Consider the following 22,889-nt stretch of genomic DNA (forward strand, 5'->3'; position numbering starts at 1 on the left):
CCGGCGATGTCACCGAACTGGATGTTGCCCGACGCATTAACAGCGCTAGATCTGCTTTCGCTGCATACCCTAAAATCTAGAAATGCAGTTATCTTAACACCGAGATCAAGTTGAGATTGTTCCGTACTAGTGTTCTTTCCTTGTTGCTATATGGGAGTAGCACAAGAAAAGTGACCCCCACTGTCACTCGAAGCCTTCGTCAACACATGTCTGCGTCATATCATCGGAGTTTGCTGGTCTGATACTATTAAAAACGAAACGGTTGGCGTAGTAGTGCCGGCATCTCGAGAAGTTGTAGAGGGAGCTGAAGCGCATTTAAGGTAATCGCGAGCGACTACGCGTTGATGTCGTTGACTCGCTATACCCCACCAAGGGGTCAATGGTAACCATGTATATATTTGGTACAACCCGAAGGTTACAGTTTGCCCAGAGGCAATTCACTGGATATGATTATACTTCTTCCTTGCTTGTCGATAAAACGTTGTTCGCAAAGGATAGTGTCGTTGGAGCCTCGTGTTGGCTGCACTAGTAAAAGAGCTGGCATTGGATTAGAGCCGTTGGTACCACGCCCGTTGTGATATTTCTACCTCGATTTGATATCCGATTATCTTAGCTTTGGAAACCCCCATTAGTTTCCAACGATTTTTTAGTAAAAATATGAAAGAAACTCAATTCCTAAAACCAAAAACCAGGATTATTTGCAACTCCCCCTCGAATCAAAGGACAAAAGGAATCCAACACCGTGGGTAGGCTACGTATTCTCTTTTATTGCAAAGGAAAGCTGGAGAACGAGATACATTATTAACTTTTGCTTTCATTCTATGCATGATAATAATTTCTACGTAGCTAACCAAAAGTAGAACTGAGAGCTCTTGCTTTAAATCGAAAACTCCACCTAGTTGCCGTGGCGACAACAGCATCGAGTGGCTTCCATAGTAACTAAAATAAACAACTGACTTCCTCCCCTAACCGATAGATACGCCGGAAACAAAAGCTCCCCGACTCAGCTCCATATCACTACGACCGTAGATACGCCGATATCTTTTCCACTTTTCGGTATCTTCCGTTGACCTTTGTCGTGTAGATACATCGGAATGCATGCTACGTTTAATAAACCACACATTTCCTGACTCATCAACATCGTGGTTTTTGTTGTTGTGAAAATGAACTTTTTCCGCTTTATCGTCTCTGGGTAGCTAGAATTTGAGCGCGCCAAATTACGCGATGTCTGCAAACGCGCCCCCCGAGTCCAACTGCAATTTTTCATTCGCAACCCGCAGAGCGCATGCCCTGCTTCGGTCTTCTGAATGGCACTTTTCCCATTTTCTCGACTGCACGGATAGTCAGTCCTAGGGCGGGAAATATGTGTATATTAGTTAGGAAAATGACGGGGTTGCGACAAGTCGAGTAAACGGAAAGTAGCTCGTGACCGCGTTCAGCTTGTTAGGTATATCTGCAGAGCTCTCCTCTGTTCGTGTTGAGCAATTGGCAGAAAATCGATAGAATATTGTTGCCTTCTGTTATCTATGGGAAAATTGACGATGAGTATCTGAAACATCTTGTGCTCATTACAAAAGGAAAATTCGAGTGTAGTGCGCGCTCTAAGCCGGAGGAGATTAGTGTTAATTAGCCTATCTTGAGATTTGTGCCAGATACAGTGTAAAAGACCCCGTGCAAGGGGGAAAATCGAAGTGGACGGTGTGGATGTGATGCAATCAATTTGTGCGGAAAGTGGTAGATTAACTGATGTGCTTCGATACGAGGAATCAGGCCAGCAGGCAGTGGGAAGTTACTAATTAGAACGCATTTGAATTCGAGTGGATAAAGAACGACCAAACTATAGATAGATTAATTTTTAATGAAATTTCGCCTCAGGTTGGTGACCACATTCAAATTTTACGTTTGTATTTGTATAGTCTCATGAAAAAGCCGCAACGTTGAAGGATTCCGGCCGTAGTGTAGTGACGTCGGAAGATCCTTCTTCGTTCCCAGCAGGCTGCTCTGTCGGCACCCTAACTTTATATTAGGCACACATTTCCAATGCCTCATTAACATTTGCTTGTTTGATTTTTTTTCTGTTCGGAGCACACTTTACAGAGCGACTTGATTGCAACTATAAATAGTCTCCTCCCTGATTTCATTCAGAGCTGCATGCAATATTTTGTTAGTCCGCAGTGGAAGATAATAATGTTTTGGAATATTTGTATCTGAATACGTAACGTACGAGGTACGATACACCATCGATTGAGAACTCTAGATACATATATCCAAAGTTCCTCGCCTGACCTGCTCAATTCGGGTTAAGACGCATGGAAATGCAAGAATGTAGGCATGTTTCGTGACATGGAGAAGTGGAGCTAATTTGAGTCCCATCTTCCAAGAAATGGGTTTGATGTACACATGAGTACAGTTGGGGTGAGATTTTTTGGAGGTTGGATGATATATAGTAGATGACGTCTTAAGAAGCTTGACTAAGTCACACACTCTTCCAAGAACGCTCTGATGATTATTTAGACAAGCGAATGCTCGATCCCCGAAACAAAATTCTGCTGAATGTGATTCAATCCGGAACAGGATTTACCACCTTTGTTTGTTGTGAAATTTTCCATTTAGGCGGTGTTTTCTCATGTCTAATTTTATCGATGTTCTACTAATTTTCGTTAAGTAATGTCGTTTGAATTTCGGGGTAGCACTTCCAACGTGATCGATCATAGTCAATGCTATTGCTCGCTTAGAGTGGCTTCAACTTCTACGCTCAAACCAACATAAGGCGAAAGATTCGTTAGGTTTCACCACAATGAATTGGTGGACCAAAGACTATTCTATCCCCAAACTTCAGGTTTGCCGGATAGAAACAACATTACTCTTTTAACGTCCTTCCCAGCTAAGCTCCAAGTGTACATGTCTTTCACTTATGAAACAACACTTGCTATGCTTCATTCCTATTCCTCCTTTGATTAAACTGTGGACATCAACGGCGCATCCATGCGATGGGAACTATCTTTCCCTGATCTTCGTTTGCGAGGTGTTTGAAGCTCTAGATTTCGCGGGGAACCCAGAACACTAAGATCGAAAGGCTGACGCTTAACCAATTCAACCCCGCACCACGTTCTATATAGAGTTGACAAGAACTATATAAACCAATCAGACCCATCGGGAGAGGAACGAAAAGGGGGTGATTTCCCTTGGTTCCGTAGAATTCCCAGGGAGGCCGGAATAATGATCAACAAAATTAGGTTAATTGCGCATTTTTAAAGCCTGGCCCCGGATTTTTTCCCTACCCCCCGAGTTGTATAAATTGAAATGAGCTTCGTGTCTATGGCAGCAACGAATTCAACGTTATGGAAAACCTAAATGTTGCTTTATGTTATCAATAATCGAAATAACTCGACGAAATTCAAATAAAACCTGATCAAATAACATCTTCTAATCTTAAAGGATTTGCCTTTGATTAAACTAATTTGTATCGAGTTCCGCTACTAAGGGATGACATTCTTTCCACCAACCCTCACCGCAGACATGTACGTGACCTTTCTTCTCGCAATCATCAACCAGCGAAGGGTAAAATAACGTAATTTGGGGAATAAGAGCGTACGTCATTAGATGTCTATTTTATATCAAAATGTGCATACGTACCATTAGAAACGAGCACGAGCGTGACAATATGACTTCTCAGCCCACATACGTGAACACATCTTCATGTTAACATATATCAAGAGTGGAAAGTAATGAAATTCAATTTTCCGTGTGAAAAGAGCATATCTCAACATCACGACAAATGTCGAAGGAACAGTCAGCTTTGATAAGAGGAAATTGAATTGGTATATTCGCAACATATGTGGAAAAGAAGGGACGTAATCGAAGTATTTTTAGATACTCTGGGCGTAAGGACTTGTGATGACATTTCTTTGATTGTTTCGACGTACGTAAGACTGAAATTCTATTATAGCAATCCTTATCAGGAACGATGGGGGATCTGATTTCTTTCATTGATATTTTCTGAAGAGGTTTATAGAATTACAAGTTCTTTGAGGGAGAATAAACTGGAATCCTGACTATTACTGTCCTCCATTATCGATACTTAGAGGACGGAGATATTAGATGTTACTTTTCCTTTGAAAAGCATCTTAAAATAATCTATTTTATAGGGAATTTATTTAGTTACTTTTTCCCTTCCGACGACTGTTTTCTCCACTTTATCTCTTCTCTACGGAAAAGACGATTTACTTTCTAAAATTTAACATCGAAAAAATTACACAACTGACCCCAAAGTCAAAAGGGGCTTAGTACTCCTAGCAATTATGTAGCTTAGTAAGTGGTTTGAAAAATGAGGACTGACGGATCGAGCTAACTCCTTGAGCTGACAGTTCTCTTCCTCCTCTTCACTCTCGTTTCTCAAAGGAATTCACAATTTTCGGCTGGTAACCGAGTCCCCATTCACGTCGTCGACCAGCTTTGCTCCTGTTTATTGCGCTGCGGAGTCTCTCTTTAGCTGATCTGTACTTTGTCATAATGATGCATGGCTCCTACCGGCCATTTAGACGTTGTGTTAAGCGGCGGAGTCTGTGACACTCCTTCCGGAGCTCTGCAATTTGCGCCGTCCACCGATACATAGACGTATCGATGTCCTCCTGGGCATGGAAGCTCCGCAGGCCGCCGTTATCAGATTCATAACTGAATTTACGACAGTGCCAGCTGCAGCGCCGCCACCCCAGGGTTATCCTCCAGCGCGGCTCCACCTGTTCCAAGAGTTTCGACAAACCTCCCAGTGTTCACCTTCGCAACGTTCCATGCACAGAAACAATGGGGTTGCGCACACCGAGAGTTTATGTCCATCACTTGGAAGGTAATGTATTGATGGTCGCTTGCCGAGAAGCCTTCCAGAACTCGCCACCCGTCCACCACCGACGCGAAGGTTACGTCTGGAATGCTTCCCTCGCAGCCTGAGCGTCGGAACGTTAAGGTGGATTCGGTGTTTAAAACTACCAGTCCTGTTCTCATCGTCATTTGACAATTTGTTCCCTCTAGAGTCTGGGTGAGGTAATTACCATTCAAGTGCCCTGGCATTGAAGTCACCCCCGACCACAATCTGCCCCTCTGTGTGTTCTGCTCTGAAGACTGGACACCACTTCTAGCCCGCAGTATGCGCAACGTTCTCATCAGACGCGCCACGGTCGCTGCATAGGACGTAGCTTTCCTTTTCGTTGTAGATGTGGCCCGCCTGACCGCATTTGCGGCAAGTTGCCCTTCTGTCAGGTCCCCGAGGGGTTGCAGACGTGTGCCCATAATCCAAACATCAATAACACTACCCAAACAATTCTGATATTCCCGTTGTTTAGAAGCTTTCTTGCGTATTGATCCGCAACTTCCACCACCACGAGTTTTTGGCCTCTAACTAACTTACTAATGTACTCCACATTAGCTCTGCTACTACCCGGCCGTGTGGGAAACCTTGGGTAGTGTTTATGATAATATAGTTTATACCTGTCGGCATTTTTATTTGTCAACTCTCTATCATCCCATCCCTTGTGGGTCAGGGTGTGCGATGTGTTATCGAACGCTCCTTCAATGTCCAAAAATACACTAATTTGTATTTCTGTTGTTTCTATGGTATCTCGTAATGCATCCGCCAGCTGATACAGGGCAGCTTCGGTTGATCGACCTGTCCGGTAAGTGTATTGTGGTCGATATATAAGGAATTACGGATTAGAACGTTAGTTCTAATATAGTTGTCTATGGTCTTCTCCTCTGTTTTCAGTACAAACGAAGTCAGGCAAATTAGCGTGAATGATTTAGGGTGTAAGAGATGCTTTTGCCTGCATTCGGAATAAAGATCACGTTAGCCTGCCTTCATATTAATTTTCAGGACCCTGTGGAGTAGTATTTTCATCTAATCCGGGTGATTTCATAGGTTTAAAGATTCCCACTACTCATCTTACTCTAGCTTCTGAGCATACCTCTTTTACTAGTTTCCATTTCACCCTTTTTCTCTCTGCCGCTTTTTGGGGGTGTTAGACAGAATGTTGTTGTCTTCCACCTTGGATTAGGACCCCGAGAAATGCGTTTTAACAAGGAGATGTACCTTGTGGTTTTCATTCTCGGTAAATGTCCCATCTTCTTTCTTCAGATAGAGAGAATATATTGGCCTGCCTTTGGCAATAGTTTTGTATAGTCTGGATGCTCCTGTGGTTTGTTCGATGCCTTCAAAGAATTCCCTGAAGCGGTTTCTTTTTGTTTCCCTTATCCCGTTGCTATACGTCACCAGTGCATTTTTGTACCTCTGTCAGCCGCCGATTTGTATCACCCGATTGAAGAGTTTTCGGACCTCCTTTCTCATTCTGGTTAGGTTCCTGTTCCACCAGGGTACGTCCTTTGATGTCTTATCGGGACAGCTGGTTTCACACGCGTCAATAACGATTCTGTTGAGGTTTTTATCATTGTTTCTAGCTTTATTTTGATCTTGGTGCCACCGCCCACCTGTAGATGAGCAATATTGTCACTCAGGTATCTTGTGTAGGAGTCTCAGTTTATTCTCCCAGGACGCTTTAGTTTCGAGTTTAAGGGATTATAACTCCCTTCTAAAGGAGGTGAGGCAAAATTAACTGCTTATTTTCTTGATAGCTTCTGCTCAGTGGTTAATCCCACTTTTAACACTGATGTGAGTTAATTGCTTATAAGTGGGAAAGGGTTATTCATGTTTATTACCCAACAATGGTTAGCCCCAGTAGTGAATGATCTATTTTAAGGGTCCGGTTCACTGTCACCCGTTAAGCCCCAAGGCTTCCTTCCTCTCAAATTATCAGTTCCCAGACCCTACATCAAAACGTCTAGTGATTCGCAAAGACGTTGGGGAGAGAGTCCTAGTCCAGAGTCAAAATTATAAGCCCACCCCCTTGAAAAGCCCAACTGACCTAATTTTATTAGTATCTATTCATTTAATCAAATCATTCTTCTCCCCTCAACAGGAATGGTGATTGAGCACCTTATCATAGGTGGGTGTTTCATTTAACGAAATCGTACAGGGAAACTATAAATATTCAGCACTGCCTATGCCAGGCATTCAAAATCTAGTAGAACTTTCATAACGAGTTTTGTTCCTGCCCTGATTGAAATCTGAGTTTTCTCAATTGTATTGCAGTTAGAGCTTTAGGTTTCTTTATGTGACCTGCATGAAGAAGGGACAACTGAACAACGTATTCAAAGGCCGGTCTATAAACAAAAAAAAAATCAACTCCTATCCATCTCGGTACCGCAAATGCATTCCAGATTACACAATCTTCTATCGACACAGAAACCAAAAAAGTGCTCCCAACATATTACGATGATTCCTAATCGAATTGTTGGCTATTGCACCATGTAACGTCCCGAATGAGTGACTTACATATATGCCCACTAGGTACCAACTTTCATATATTCCACCCACAGTCAGTTCTGTTTACATTCAATCAATTAAAATGTTTAACAACTTGTTTAGGTTAATCCGAGGGTTAGTCATCCGTTGTGTGAGCATAGCATTGTACATATTTGCGGCATATGGATGGCAACTGAGCGCTCCATGTTCACAAGTTGACTCCTGGTATTTTGTTTTGGGCCTGGACTATGTGCTTGTTATTGGTCGGATGAAGTGTCAGCAGGGGGTTCTGTTTTTGCTAAGGGAAGCCGCGGCTACATCTATTTTTATTTGTTGCACCAACGATTAATGACCCGACAATGTGCACTCTGCCAACATGGTGAACTGCACTCGGTGTTTGACGATGGTGCAGTTTGTTGAGACGCATGGAAATATTCGCTGCTTGGCTTGGAATCATCCATAGTGGAATGGGGTTAGAGATACATTTCTGCAGGAAACTTGTGGTTACTTATAGTGACATTGTATTGGATAATGTCTGTGATTGTTTCATGTGCATTCAGGGAGTGTTTAGAATTACTGAAATGTTTGTGAATGTGGTGCGGCGTAAACCCCAATTATCATCCAATTAGGGTTGATTAATGTGAACCGGAGTCGCTATGTGGTTAGTGCTAAATCCTAGGAACAACCAACCTCAACTAGATTAACATGTCGCCCTCATAAGTACAAGAACGAAATTGTTCTTGGTGAGTCCAAAAAGGAAGTTGGGATTCAGGAGTCAGACTAAAGTCATGCAACTCTTAATTTTTCCAAAGGACCGGAAACAGTTACGGGCTCACAATGAAACCCTTCCGCTATTATAGTTGCTTTTCCATCACCCACCTGCAGGGTTGTACCTTAAACTCACTAACAGGCGACGACAATCATTCTCATTCATATCGCAACCTCCATTAAATAATCGTCGCCGACTCACTATTCATATTCAAAGTGGCATTGATTCATTTGCATATACTAAATAATCATATTGCACTCTCCATAATATTATCATTGCTTCAATTGCTAACAAAAATATATTTTTTCATTCCTTTATTTCTATGTTACGCATAATTCTGTTCATTTCATCACGAATCACAATTGTTTGTTTGGAACGTAAGGTGCTGTGTTTGATCAACCCAGAACAAAACATTTCCATTGTACGCGTTTAAACATTCAAAAAGTGTTTGCTAATCATTTTAATTTAAAATTCATACACTAATCATAAACACAAGTTGCGGCATTTTGTGGTGCACATTATACGTTGTTTGTATTTTCCTTTACTTAAGTTACTTGCGAATGTTATGTTTATGTAAATTTTAAAACACAAACTGTGTACAAAAAGGATCGTTGACGTTGTACGTATCGAAATTCATTGAATATTGTTATGAATCATTGTGAAGATGCAGTCCCCTTGGCCGGAACAGTTTGTCCCGAAAAAATCCTCAGCACAAGCATTGAACTGTCTGTCACGTGCTCGTAATGTCGGAGGAATCGGAAGAAGCGTACTTGGTTAACCCTCGTTCACCGTCACTAAGTGGCTTTCCACCGGGACTGATGCCGTACACGGACGGAGTACAGTCAGTGGTATCACAATACGGTGCCCAAATGAACAGTGCCGGATCATTGGGATCGAATAGTGCAGGGCTTATTAGTAGCGGACGTAGTGCAAGTGATGCATCGGGCACCAGTAAAGGAATGAATCGAAATGACCGCAACAGTGGCACTGGCGTAAGTGATCAAATTAACGTTCTTAATCCTACATATCATCTTCTCAATATCAATAATAATCGTCATAATATTTATAATAATATCTTGGATAATCCGGAATATATACAGACGGGATCGTCGGGACGAGGATCACAAAGTCACGAGTCAGAATCTGGAGAGCTTATCGACTACAATAATGATCTACTGCTGAGTCAATTTCATGCAGATGCTATTAAACAGGTGAGTGAACTAGTATTAATGTAGAACTGATAGAGCTGACTCCTCCCTATTGGTTACTATTAGTAATTCAGTGACAATGGTGCCACATAATACCACATCGTAAAGTAGATGAAACCCATATATTACTATCAACGTACTTTCTAACACGTAAAATGAGTACAATTACTTGGTAGGATCATGCTCTATATTATAACCTACAATGTTGCAAATTTTTTTGGTTCTAGGAGGAGTTAAGGGGGTTTTCCAGTCAATTACCAAAAATTATAGACTTTATTTGAGCAGGCAACCTCTTGATTTTCGGTTGAGTAGTTCCTGAGAATGTGTCTGTTACAGAAATGATCACTTTTACTTAGCGCAAAGAGTCGTGGCTTATATATCGAATACGCTAGCAATATAGGCTCAGTCTTAGCCATCAGTCCACTTGGAGTCAGCTTTTGGGACAACAACATCGAATTTCTGGGAGAGCGTAGCTTTTCCCCACGTACTAGAGGAGGACGATGAAACCCAAGCCTGCAATGGGACGAAGCCCCACAAATTATCCGGTACCACGCGAACCTGAGAGAATATGCTTCAGCAGAATTCTTAGGATAGGTTATTTGCGGGTCGGTAAATCGGTTTTTCTTTTTTTTTTAGGTCAAGTTAATCAACTCTTAAGATATTGCCTCCATTGCTTGTCATATCAGACCAAGGACCGATTTTGTGCGCCATAAAAATTAGGGTCATCTTGTTAAATTCTAATCTGTCAACTTAATAATTCTACAACGAGTTATTTTTTTAAAAATTTATTCATGAGAATAGTACAAACGATTAGATTTTTTTCAAAGTAGCAACTTTCCGCATCTGTACACTGCTGCCAACAGGGTTTCCAGTTTTGGTACGCGTCCAGGGACACCTGGGCAGCAATGCTGTTTAGTTCCCTCTTCATGGGCTGTTACCTGTCTCTACAGAACGGTGATACTCCTTCAAGTTCTCACCATGGAGAAACTGATAAATCAACATGAGCAGGTGGAGTCTTTTTTCGGCCCCCAATTTTTTATATCGTATCGACGACAACCATGAAATCAATAATCGCGACAATCCAATTGGACTTGGGCCTTGAAGCAGGTTAGAACACTTCATTCCAGGCTGTACAAGAAGGAGGTCATGCAGTCAGCATTGCGCTCGCTCTTGATTATCACCCTGATTTGATTCAGGTAGTCATTCAAGTATCCAACATCACGAGACAAATCCCTTTGTCACCAGTAAGATTTTAAAAGTGATCTTCCGCTGCGATAGTTTGGCCCTCTAACCACTAAGCGATCCGGACCAACACCCCTGAAATGGTGGGGGGTGTGGTAAGTGAATGTAATTACGCACAGAGTTTTGGACTCCCGCAAAGGTACGCCACAATTACCTACTAAACACCTCCACATCCCCCGAGTTCCCCCACCTTGGAGAGCCTTCAAATCAAAGAACGGGAGGAGACAGGAGGAAAGGAACTGTTAGTTCAAGGAACCTCCGGCCCCTCCACGCGTCGAGCTGTACCTTCTTTGCAACGAGAAGAACCCGAATGTAATGCATAATACGGCTCCACCTGTCAGCGCCCCTTAGCATCCTCCGACAATGTTGTTTCGAGAGAGATCTCCTATGTTTGAATAAAATTGCTGACGAATCCCATGGTTACTTTCACAGGAAAAAAAGATGTTGTGGGCGTCATCCACAGCCCCATTGCAAAACCGGCAATCAGGTAATCGTGCCTTCCCAATCTTGTGCAAGAAAGACTGAAAACTTCCATGTCCACTTACGAGTTGGGTAAAGAAATGGTCAGTCTCACCATGCTTTCCATTCAGCTACGCCCTCCCCCTCCTCCTCTCAAACTTAACGAAAGGGCACACCAGATCCACCACATTTCATGTCAATGAGACTAACCGTTTCCAAATAAATTGCGTATGTCAGATAAACATCAAACCGATTTTAATATAATTTTATTTCACAAGAAGAAACTTAAAAACGGCAGTAATTATTTTCTCACCCAATATATGTATTTAAATGTTTATTTACCTTGTTTCAATCGTCTTTACATCCAATAAAGCATTTCATGGAAGTGTGGCATAAAATCCGTCATAAAAAGAAGTGAAGTAAATTTTCAATGTAAACTAAGATAAATTAGAAACACTAGAAATATCCAGTTGGGAACCAACAACAGTTTGATAATGAAATCTAAATTAAAACGATATTTATAGAAATTAAAATTTTCTTTTTGAATAATAGCCACGTGTTACGAGCACATATCTGAAAATATGGAAACATAAATAGGAACCACTTATGTAAATTTAGCAATCGATTTTTATTGTCGTAATACACCAAAATGAAGGTATTCTAAATTTAGTGGAATTCAATTAGTAATCTGAGAATCCACTCTGTGTTTTGAGTTTTGAATTTAATCTAAATATTTAGAGTACTTACTCTTTGAGATTGATCGATGAAATATTTATAGATTTTTCAGAACACTTGCAGGAATTTTAAACATTTCAAGTTCTATTTTCGAAACAATAAACTCGAAAAATTGTATACCTCTTTAGTTTACCGCACAATAATGACTTTCATCTTTTTGCGTATGAATTAGAATACATACATACTCGTATATCGAAAATCCATATGTTCAACAAGGAGTCATGGTTACTATCTATGATTGAAAAGCAATATTTGAGTATTGGAATAATGCTTTTAATTACTACATTTTGGAGAAGGGGAAATTCTAAGTCAGCATTCCCTAAACTGAAGGGACATCAATGAAGCATATTTCATATCTACTTCCATACCCCTTCCCCCTTGCAAACATTACGGAGAATGAAAAAGAAGGAGTTTTTCATTCCATCGCATCTATTTCCAAGCAGCATTGTTTCAGAAATCCATCAGGGGGGAGGTTAGTTAAGAGAGCGCAGGCGAGAAGGGTTCATCCCGGGAAAGTTTTTTTAAAAGAAGAGGTAACACGTGAATTTACTGACTTACTGAATTTTTCAAGAGCAAGCACAATTACGGGAGGGTGACCAGCTCACGGAACAGTACTCGAGGATACTTCTAACGAGGGATTTGAAGAGAGTTAAATAGGGTTAGATGGAGTCAAAATCAGAGGATGATTCCGAAATCTTAAGTGTAGTTCTGATTTGATAAGGAATATCAGTCAAGAGAATAGGAAAAGGAAGTGGGTGAGGATTTGTGCGAGTAGCGCATAGAGTGACTCTTTCTGACTTTTAGCGCTAAACCTAGCACCCCCTAGTGGGAGGAGAGGGAGCATAGACTGAGAAAAGGTAGCGGCAGAGTAAATTACCAGATTTGGGGGGAGTCATCAGAGGAGCCAGAGAATTTGATGAAAGGAGGAGCTTGAAAGTAAAGAAGAGAAGGGGGGGGGGGGGGCATTCAAAACTTTGCTTGCTCCTTTATGATAAGAACTTTGAAGAGATATCAAATCACTTTCCGAAGATTTCTCCATCGTGCCCAATAAACCTTAGCCACCCAACTTTTGACCTTTATTTAATTTCAGTTTTACCTTTGATTGTGCTTCTCAAAATCAATTACATAATTTCCATGGTTTGCTATAGTTGCTTCAAAGCTTCAAAGTCGACTCTTGCTCCGTTGTGGCTTTCAAACGATTCTCCATTACAATCATTCATGTATGCTTTTTACTTTTCACTTCTATCAATTTCGTCTTCTCGTCATTTTCCAACATTTTTTATTCTGAAAGTTAGGTCAGTTCCATTTATATTCTTGTATTGCTTCTGAAAACTTTCGTTTTTTGTAATTTGTTGGCTAGAAATACCCTACTCTATTCCGATTGTAACAATCCCTTGAAAGAATACATCAAAGCTTGCTACAATATGATGAATCATTATTTTCAAATCACTACCCAAATTGTCTGCTGTTTCTAAGTCTTTTGGCATAACATTGTTTCGTTTCTCCTTTTTAATATTATCGTTGCTCTCTGTCTACTTGTTTTTTTCCTGACGCTGTCTTGAAATTTCTTTTACAATGCCTTTTTATCGCTTTGCGCCTTAATCCGGATAATCCACTACTTGCGGTTTAACAGTATCCTGATTAGTATCCTACTACTTGGAAGTTCCTGGGTGGTCTCCTTCTGCCGTTTTCCAACTTCTCCTTGCCGTTTCGAAATCTCCCCTATTTTTTTCGTGTATTCGAACCCTTTCCTTCCATCGTGTTTCCTATTTCTCGAGATTTTTTTCAACATATATTATTTTGGAGATAACATTGTCAGCAGAAGAGCTAGTAATTTGCCTTCATTTATCCGGGTTGACAAGTCCCTCGACATCGTTTTCTTCATCGTTTTCTTCATCATATATTCCATGCGATTACAGAGCTTCACGATATCTCCATTACAATCCTGCTGCAATGGGGAGTAACATTGTAGAGAATTCCAACGCTACCAACTTCCTTTTGAGTTGCTTCACTTTTCTTTTCTTAAACTTCACCATTTCAGACTTTGGAACCCCACTACTGTCAACAGTTGTTCCGTGGTTATCGAGACTTCTGTACTCGAACCGGTTATCAAATACTTAGCTAGAAACTACCTTGATTTAGAGGCAGAGGCCGAGGCAGCGTCTGATTAGTTGCCTCTGCCCTGGACGAAACCGCAAATCGTCTATACTGCTTACTTTCAAACCTAGCCCCTGGTGAGGACAAAATTCCAACGCCTTTCAAACAAAACATTAACAAGACGCAGTGCTTCATTTTTGACGAAGTTGGTTCTTTAGTAGATTTAAATGATGGTAGTATGTGAGGAAATTTATATCCCAAAAATCACCAAGTGATAAATTTCTTGTTTCTTTTCCCTAATCAGGAAGAACGCTTGTCATGTTTATCACAATACACTTGAAGCAAAATAGGCGTTAAACGAGGAAAGGGTTTTCCATCATGTTTCAAAAAATTCACAGGGATTAGCTAGAACGTGCTCCATACACCCCAAATTGATGAAACTACCATCTGTCTGAACCTGTTGAAGAAAACTCTAGGAGGTCAACTGTTGGAGAGCTGAAATCTTTGTGCGCAATCTGTTAGAAAATCAGCCTTACTTTTTTTTATGATGCCAGAATCAGAAAGCTTATAAAAACGTTGAGATCCTTTTCCCTTATACTGTTCCCCAATATAAAAAAACTGGCCAGACAATTTATTTATATTTGTTAATTTCAGAAGAATTTTTAAAAAAGAATCCCATTTATATTTCAGTGATCCTTCTATAGTCTCGGAAATCCTAGTAGCTAATGAACTGCTTCAATTAATTCCCCAACAATAATACATAGATATAACATAAGATTGTCTCTATTACTTGCTTTTTGCTTGCAATTTTAATACATTTCCTCTTATCCTTTTCCAGACGGGTTGTGGAAAATTTCAACTACTTGCGTCACTGATAATTGGTCTCGGTTTAGCAGGTCATGCAATTCAAGTGTACGCTGTATTTTACATCCTACCATCGGCAGAGCTAGAATTTTGCATACTAGAGAGCGAAAAAAGTTGGTTAGGAAGCATAACACTACTAGGATTAGGATGTGGTGCATTGCTATGGGGCGGCTTGGCTGGACGGACCGGCCGAAGAAAAACTCTATTGAGTTGCTTAGCTGTTTCAGGAGTATTTTCGGTAGTAGCAGCCTTCATGCCCACCTATGGACCATTCATGATGGCACGATTTTGTGCTGCCGCCGGAATTGGTGGTGCTCTACCAGCAGGAGCGAGTTATTTGTGTGAAATTTCACCAGGATATGCCAGAACAAGAATTCTGTCACTATTGGGAACATTGGGGATCTCGGGAGCTGTTTTTGCTGGTGGTATTGCAATAATTACGGTTCCGCAGACGGGACAGGAAGTGATGCTGGAGAATAAAGAGCATTTTAGCGCTTGGCATCGATACTTATTGATCATTTCCCTGCCAACAGTAATGTCAATATTGGGACTTTTTTGGCTGCCGGAATCGCCTCGGTGGCTACTAGACAATGGCCGGGAGGTTGATGCTTTGTCTATTTATCAGGTAAAATTAATGCATATTCTAGTTCAATATAGTTGTTAATATCTTATTCTATCTTCATTTTAGAAAATATATAAAAGCAACAGAGCTCGTGGTGGCTACACGCTCACAGAGCTGGAACTCCCTGGAGCCAGAGCTCACAAACATCACATACCCTCATCCGTCCTTGCGGGCATGGCTCATGGAATTCACATGGTAAACTGGTTACAATTATATATAGAGAGCAAACTCATATCCTTTCATTGCAGTTCTTTAGCAGCTTCTTACAACTGTTCCGTAAAAACTATTTAAAAACAACAACCCTATTGATAGCCTCATGGTTTGTGGCGATGTTCGTTTATCATGGTTTGACTATATTCATTGCTGGACACTCAAGAGCAATTGAACAAGAAAGATATAGCCAACAAACGGTGAGTATAAGACAGTCAAATCTGAAAAGCAACTATTTTAAGATTTACACTAACTTTAGGTGGTAAAAGCACATAAATCCTACGAAAATGTAGTATTCAACGACAGCATGGAAAATTTGGTATTCAGCCAAAGCAGTTTTTACAATTGTACATTCCGTAGAGTTTTTTTAAGTCACATTCATTTTGAAAATTGCTCGTTCGTCGATACAGAGTTCGCGAACGTTAAGACGAGTAGAACGACCTTCTCGAACTGTGTATTGGATAATGTCAGGTAGATATTCAAAATTATTCCGTTTTATCAAGTTAAATTGCTGATTTAATTTTTCATTTTCAGACTCATAGCCACTGATCTGACTGATCGACATTTTATAAATTGCACGAAGAATAACACAGAACAGATACGATTACCACGAAATTGTGATCGTGAATTTGAATATAATATTTTTTTGGAAGCCCTGTGGCGATCTAATTTAGGTGCATTAGTTCCTGGAGTGTTGTGTCTAGCATTTGTAGGTGAAGCAATACATCGTTTTGGACGCAGCCGGATAGCAAGTAAGTACTAAGCTTTTATATAACTTTCATGACACGCATTACTTTCGATGTATTCCATAAAGAATCACAGCTAAATTGTGAGTGGTCATTCGTTCCTTGGGAGAGCTTTATAGAATTTATAGCCCCTAAGGAAAATAGTGTTTATTATATACTTTTATTAAGCCTCACCTATGGAGTGTAGGGCATGAATTATATCTAGGTGCCATGGTTGTTGGACTTCCTAAAATGCCTATACTCTTTCATGGTCCTGTGGTAGAACGACGCACTCATAGTGCTCCTAGAATATTTTCTGCAATGGAATTGGCATCTTTTCTTGATGTGCGACCCAAGCACTGTCTACTGACTACTATACTAATTAATACGTCCACCAAAACCTGGGCGTGATCTGTCGGAGCTTATTTAAAACTGGATAATTCCGATAGCACATCACGGAGAAGTGTTGATGTTTATTTGATTAATTGATGAGTCCCTAGTTAGCTGGGAATCAATTGGCATAAATGGGAAAGGACATTCCTGCCGAAATAGTATTGTCTACGAAGGATTTGAATTAGTTTGCAAGTACGAATTGTTGAATTGCGAGAAACTTATTGGAGACAAGTGTTTTGTAATGTCTCCAGCAAACTTTTTTGGCGTTTGCTTTAGATAGTGTCTCGTGTCTGTAAAAAAGAACAGATTAAATTTGGAAAAGTGGACCTGTGACTACATGAGGGAATACTATTTTGGGTTGCGTTCGTCAGGGGACAGTTTAAAATCATCTCTTCATGTTTATGTTTAAATCCATGATCCTATCATCACAGGTTGCTTTTTGATGCGCGAGACATTGTAATGAATATCTACCTAAATTGTGAAGTGTGCACGGCACAATCTTGGAAGGTTGGGATTATCAGCAGTGGGTTATGATTTCGGATCTTCCATACACATCTTGTTTGTTGGATCGCGACAGGCTGGAGGGTCTCTCTATCGGCCGTACTTCCTCGGCACAACTTTGACAAATTCTGATCATTTAAAATAATTCCGTCCGCTATCCTGGAGTCCTCACATGATTAGTAACTACGTGCATGGATCCATATCAAAGGTTACCACTGAAAGCCGCAAGTGCGGCCCATTGTCGAAGTGGAATACAACTGAGGCGTTTTGAATTTTCGTCCAATATCTTAGACTAGTCATCTAGGGTTGAGTTGAGGGCGTCGTTTAACCTCCCTCTTTTAACCGGCGAATCTCGAACAATTGAACATAAGATACTCCGGCTCCTCGGGTGTAGCAGCGCATTCGGGACAATCTGGGGACTCATCCAATCCGAAGCGATACAAGTAATTCCTGTATCCACCGTGTCCCGTAAGGAATTGTGTTAGGTGGTAATTCAATTCTCCATGTTTTCGCTTGGCCCATTTTTCAATACACGGGATCACTGCCTTTTTCGGAATTATCCCACCGTTGTTGCCATTTCCCGTATAGGTCCTTTCTGGTGGCTTTTCAGAAACCCACAGTCACTTCCGCCGGATTCGCTCTCCTTCTTCGGTAAAGACATTGTGCCTCACTCGCTAGAAGTTCGAAGGGAATCATCTCCGCGATGACACACTGCCTCACCGGATACTGTCTCATATGCACTTCACACCATTAGCGCAATTGGCCAGTCCTTCTCTGATTCACCGTGTTGTCCACTGCTCCCGCTCAGGCAGGAGCCGCGTATAGCAGCATGAATTTCACCACCCCTGCGATGAGCAGCCGGCGACTAGACTTTGACCCTCCAATATTAGGCATTATCCTTGCTAGAGATGTGCTAGCCTTTGCTACCATTTCGCGCATATAGTCAAGGTGCCCCTTGAAACTCAACTTGGCGTTAGGTACAGTTTCACCATTTGTAGCCAGGCTTTGATGGTATGAATGGTTTCATTCCATACAATTGTACGTTGTCGGGGTGTTTCGCAACTACTACCACCGCCAGGATGTCTGCAAAACCAATCAACATTCCCTCTTTTGGCAAGCGAATGTCGAGCACTCCATCATACATTATGTTCCACAGCAGCCTATTGTTGAAATCCTGTTGAACCGTTGGCTGAGGTCCACTTTCTTCCAATTGTGGGGAAGCGATTATTTTGAACAAAAGTTACAGGCACATTACTTGGGGTGATTTTTGTCCACGAATCTTATTCATTATAACCTTGTAAGTAGCGCCCCACGAGTTCGTATTTCCCTCAAGGCACAAGTGCTTGCGGCAATTGGACTTACTTTCCCGTATAGCCTCCTTAAGGCTACTCCAAAGATCGCCGTATTCTTTCTCCGACTGCCGATGTTCTGGCGTCTCTTTTGTCCATTGGCAAATCCTCCTCGCCCGCAGACGCGATGTTCTCATATAGACTTGGATCATTATCTCGTTGACATAGTGCTTCGAGCTCGAATCCCCTCTGACAATCAGGTCAGAGTGAATACTGAATCCATCCATAACAGGATCTCGCAGTAACCGCAGCTTAGCCAGGGTAAAACCTATCTGTCGTCCTTTCAAAGTTATGGAATTGGTGGAGTTCAGTGCAAAACTGGGATATATGGAGTTCCTTACTAAAGCAGTCCTAGACCGGTTACCAGTTGGGCTTTTACTGATGGAGAACTGTTTCCCGGAATAGATCTTCGAATTCTCGAATTTTTTGGAGGTATTTTCCATTCTTTTTTCTTAATCGACCTATATGATCCTTTAGAGAAGCTTGTGATTCTATGCTATGAAGCCAAGAATATTATTTCGGTAAGAAATGTACTATTATCCGGTCGTTACTCAGAAAACTTTCATGATCATATCATCAGCCACATATAGAAAGGTATGTTTGACGAAATAAGTTGTTAATTCAACAATTATAAAATACAGCTACTTGCTTTTCGTTCGCCACAATGTTGTGTTGCGCATTTGGGTTTATGTTCGTTGACGAACATGTTATCTGGACGGGAGGCACAGCACAGGGACTAATACTAGCTGGTCTGGCAGCTCTAACCATCCTAGCAATCGAGACATACAGCACACCATTAAGGTAAGTTTAAAGCTTCATTATATCCTACTCTATCCTCGATTAATAATGTTAATCCTTTTGCAGATGCACCGCTCTTGGATTGTGTGTTTGTGGGGGTCATATGGGAGCACTGCTCAGCGCACCAATTTATTCTGCATTGCCTCATGCCTCATCGAATTTTGCGGCAGGACTTTCAACAATCTCAATGATTGTCCCAGTCCTATCATCGGGGACTCTTGAAGATCCTTGCATGTTGCTTTAAAAGCATCACCACTCACTATTCCTACCGCTTGTATTCACATTGAGGACACAAAAGTTCAATGCATCAAAAGAGCGTTTCAAAATGAGGAATGTTACTCGGTTATTGTTATTGAACGAACCCGAACGCTAATTTACGTTTTATATTAAATCGAATAAAGTTTATGAGTAAAATCTAATAGATTAGAATATGTACGAGTAATATTGATTTATGAATTTATCAGACTTGATTATCCTTTAATTTTCTTGTCATGCCACAACGTGCGGTGGGTCACTAAAATATTTCTAGTCAAAGTAAAAAGATACATAAAACAATTTCGATTAAGCGTAAATATTAAAGAAAAGACAGGAGACACAACTGATAAACATAAATAAAACGATTTAGTGAAACTTAAGCACACGTACATTTGCCAGTAAAGAGTATTTCATAAAGAAGGAGAGAAACGACCATACACATATCCATTTTAGGTACCAATAATTTATGCATTACAGGATTTAGTTAGAGCATTTTGTCATTGCCGCTGTATCTTAGTCATTCGCATGAATCTTGTATTGTTCAATTGTTCAAAAGAAGAAAGGACATAATATTTTGCCAGTTATGCCTTTGCTTTACCTATCGTGCAAAAGGTACTCCCAATTAAGACACCTGATACCATTGGGAAGTGGATTGTTCCGACTTCAATATGAGTTTTATCTTTAGATTCATGAAGAGGATCACTTAATGCTAGTTTCACTTTTAGTATAATTTTAGTAAATTATGCAAATCTGCTCTATTTGTATGACTTTTTTTTCTATCTTTAAGTATATGCCTGTGTTACGTCCTAGTTCTGTAAGGGTATAGAGTTGATATTAGTTACAAACGAGACATTAGATATGTATCGTGAAGGAAACTGTAAAATATATTTTCGCTAATTGCTGAAAATTTTGAATTGAATGAAATTAAATAGCAATAAAGTCAATAAGGAACTGCTCGATTAAATAGAGCCCTTTTGGTGGTTTTGGTTTTTCGTTTCTTTACAGATATTCATTCAAATTGATAATGGAACGAAGCATTATTAGCGCGCTTTTCGATTATCTTCCCGCGTAGACATTCAATAATAATTCCGCAGATCCATTTGGACATTCACGAGCTTCCAAACAGGTAATAATTCTCATTTTTAGGTTCTTCATTTTGACGAGGTATATATATGGCATTTATCCTAGGAGAAGACGTATGCACAACTTCACTCAGCTAATAAGGTGCACTGAGCTCCAACTTTCTGCAAAAACATCTCTAGCAACTACGAATTGGTGGCATGCCCAAAACAGCAATTGTAACGCCATTTGGGTTGTTCGAATTCATTCGAATGTGTTTTGGTCTCTGGAATGCAGCACAGACCTTCCGACGATTCATTGATTCTATTTTCGGAGATCGGCCCTTCGTCTTCGCCTGCCTGGACGATTTGCTTATTGCCTCAAAGGATTTGGAGCACGAACAGCATCTCAGGATAGTCTTCAAGAGACTTTCAAAGCAAGGAACCAATTTCAACCCTACGAAATGCGATCTTGGCCAGCCAAAAATTGACTTCCTAGGCTACAAGGTAACATCACAAGGCGTGTTACCACTACCTAGCAAGGTACAGGCAATCCAGGACTATACACACTCGGGGACGGCAATGCAGCTGCGAGAATTCCTCGAGATGCTGAACTTCTCCCGAAGATGCATTGCACAAGCACTTCACTTCCATACCCAGAAGCCACTAAACGCATTTCTACACATATCAAAGCAGAATAACAAGTCTCCGATCCTCTGGATCCATTCTGCGTAGCTCGGTTCGAAAATTGCAAAGCAGAGGGTTACACTACTAGGACATCCAAATCCAAAAGCAGAAATATTATTAGACTGGGATGTCTTAGATCACGGTATGGGAGCTGTACTTCATCAACGAGTCAACAACTGCTTGTGTTCTATTTAAAGGTATTCAACGAGGCTCAGGGCAAGTACTCTACGTATGATAAAGAACTTATGGCTATCTACAGTGCCGTACGTCACTTTCAGCAAATACTTGAAGGCAGACAATTTAACATCCGCAAGACCACAAAGCTTTGGTGTTCGCCTTTAACCAGAAGACAAATACCGAACCAAGGAGAACCGACACCATCGACATAAGGTACCAAAGCGTAACAATCAGCACAGTGTGCATCGCATTTTCTCATTGATGGTCTTCAATCTGGGACTGTACAATTGTGATATAACCTATCTCGGGCCGGGATCTTGCATCCAACATACTGTCAAAAACCGATCTCCAGGTCATGATAGTCGGCCTTTCGATAGCCAGTAGTAATAGCCAGTAACAGTTCTAAGCTAGATTCGCACAAAAACGCAGTGTTACAAGAGGGAGTGCCGCTTGCACCACACACGGAGATCCTATTTTTATCTTTTTTATGCAAGTCGTAGTGACTTTGGGATTGACGTGTTGGTTTACGTGGCTGCTCTGCAAAACATTTATGCAGACTCAATTCGCGCAGCTCAATGGCTCTAAAACTGCACACTCGCTTGTCTTACCTGCAGAGTCCGCAGATTACCAATAGCTCTCCTTGGAAAACGCTAGCGTTTCTTAGATCGCCAACACCGACAAGTTCAACCAGCATCTCCAAGAGGCAACCCTAATAGCCCTCTTATATATAGATTTTAAAGCAGCCTTTATACTACCAAAATTTCCGCTGATGGACTTTGAAGGTTCAAAAATATTTTGATTCCATCACAATAGTAAAATGTTTTCGTCAGATTTCCTCGAACAGGATGTCCTGTAAGCAATCTCAATAGCTTTCAGTAGGATCCAATTTTTCTGAAATTTCTGTATTAAAATAAGTTATTCTTGATATCTTAGAACGAAAGACCTGACAAAATTTGGTTCATTCAGTTCTCCTGGAGTCTCTGAAAGGCTTCAAGATATCCATTTTAATATTCACATGAAAGAGTATCCAACTGTGATTCGGAAAATATCTCTTGATGGATACCTTCTTCAGCTTTCCACCCACATTCTCCACTGTGTGTTATGAGAGTAAAATCTGTATGGATTTGGAAAGGTGAAACTTGAGATTCCGTCTCTGTTAGACGAGAATAATATAATCCCAAAATGAGAGATCCATAACATTTGCTGCTTTCACAATGTCTCTTCGATCGACATTTTTTCTATTAAGTCCTCGAATTATCCCATAAAGGGGCATGTGGTTCTGTTTGGACTTTCTCTAGCAGATGTTTAACTACCATCTCGGATTTCTTATCCATTAAAGCTATATGCTGGTGACTCTTAGCTAGTTTATTAAACAGAATACATACACAA

At 40.8% G+C, this 22,889-nt stretch overlaps 1 protein-coding gene across 4 annotated transcripts; it reads left to right on the forward strand.

The window, feature by feature from the left end:
- The first annotated feature begins 747 nt into the window (after positions 1 to 747).
- Positions 748 to 20,546, forward strand: LOC119659347 (synaptic vesicle glycoprotein 2B-like). 4 transcript variants are annotated; one of them, XM_038067395.1, is made up of 10 exons: positions 748 to 1,875; positions 8,671 to 9,112; positions 9,221 to 9,331; positions 14,700 to 15,350; positions 15,414 to 15,542; positions 15,596 to 15,757; positions 15,817 to 16,028; positions 16,092 to 16,309; positions 19,167 to 19,326; positions 19,390 to 20,546. In XM_038067395.1, exons 2-10 carry the CDS (start codon positions 8,864 to 8,866, stop codon positions 19,565 to 19,567), a joined length of 2,070 nt encoding a protein of 689 aa, XP_037923323.1. In that variant the 5' UTR covers positions 748 to 1,875; positions 8,671 to 8,863; the 3' UTR covers positions 19,568 to 20,546. The 4 variants fall into 4 exon arrangements, with proteins under 4 accessions (XP_037923323.1, XP_037923322.1, XP_037923321.1 ...); XM_038067394.1 differs by having other exon boundaries at positions 8,727 to 9,112; XM_038067393.1 differs by having other exon boundaries at positions 8,785 to 9,112.
- Positions 20,547 to 22,889: the final 2,343 nt, after the last annotated feature.

Source organism: Hermetia illucens, chromosome 6, assembly GCF_905115235.1.
Source record: "Hermetia illucens chromosome 6, iHerIll2.2.curated.20191125, whole genome shotgun sequence".
NCBI lineage: Eukaryota > Metazoa > Arthropoda > Insecta > Diptera > Stratiomyidae > Hermetia > Hermetia illucens.

Coding starts and splice junctions, on each gene's coding strand:
- LOC119659347 (XM_038067395.1), top strand. CDS start 8,864: ATGTCGGAGGAATCGGAAGAAGCGTACTTGGTTAACCCTCGTTCACCG. Junction 9,332..14,699: donor ATGCAGATGCTATTAAACAG/GTGAGTGAACTA, acceptor ATCCTTTTCCAG/ACGGGTTGTGGAAAATTTCA. Junction 16,310..19,166: donor TGGACGCAGCCGGATAGCAA/GTAAGTACTAAG, acceptor TATAAAATACAG/CTACTTGCTTTTCGTTCGCC.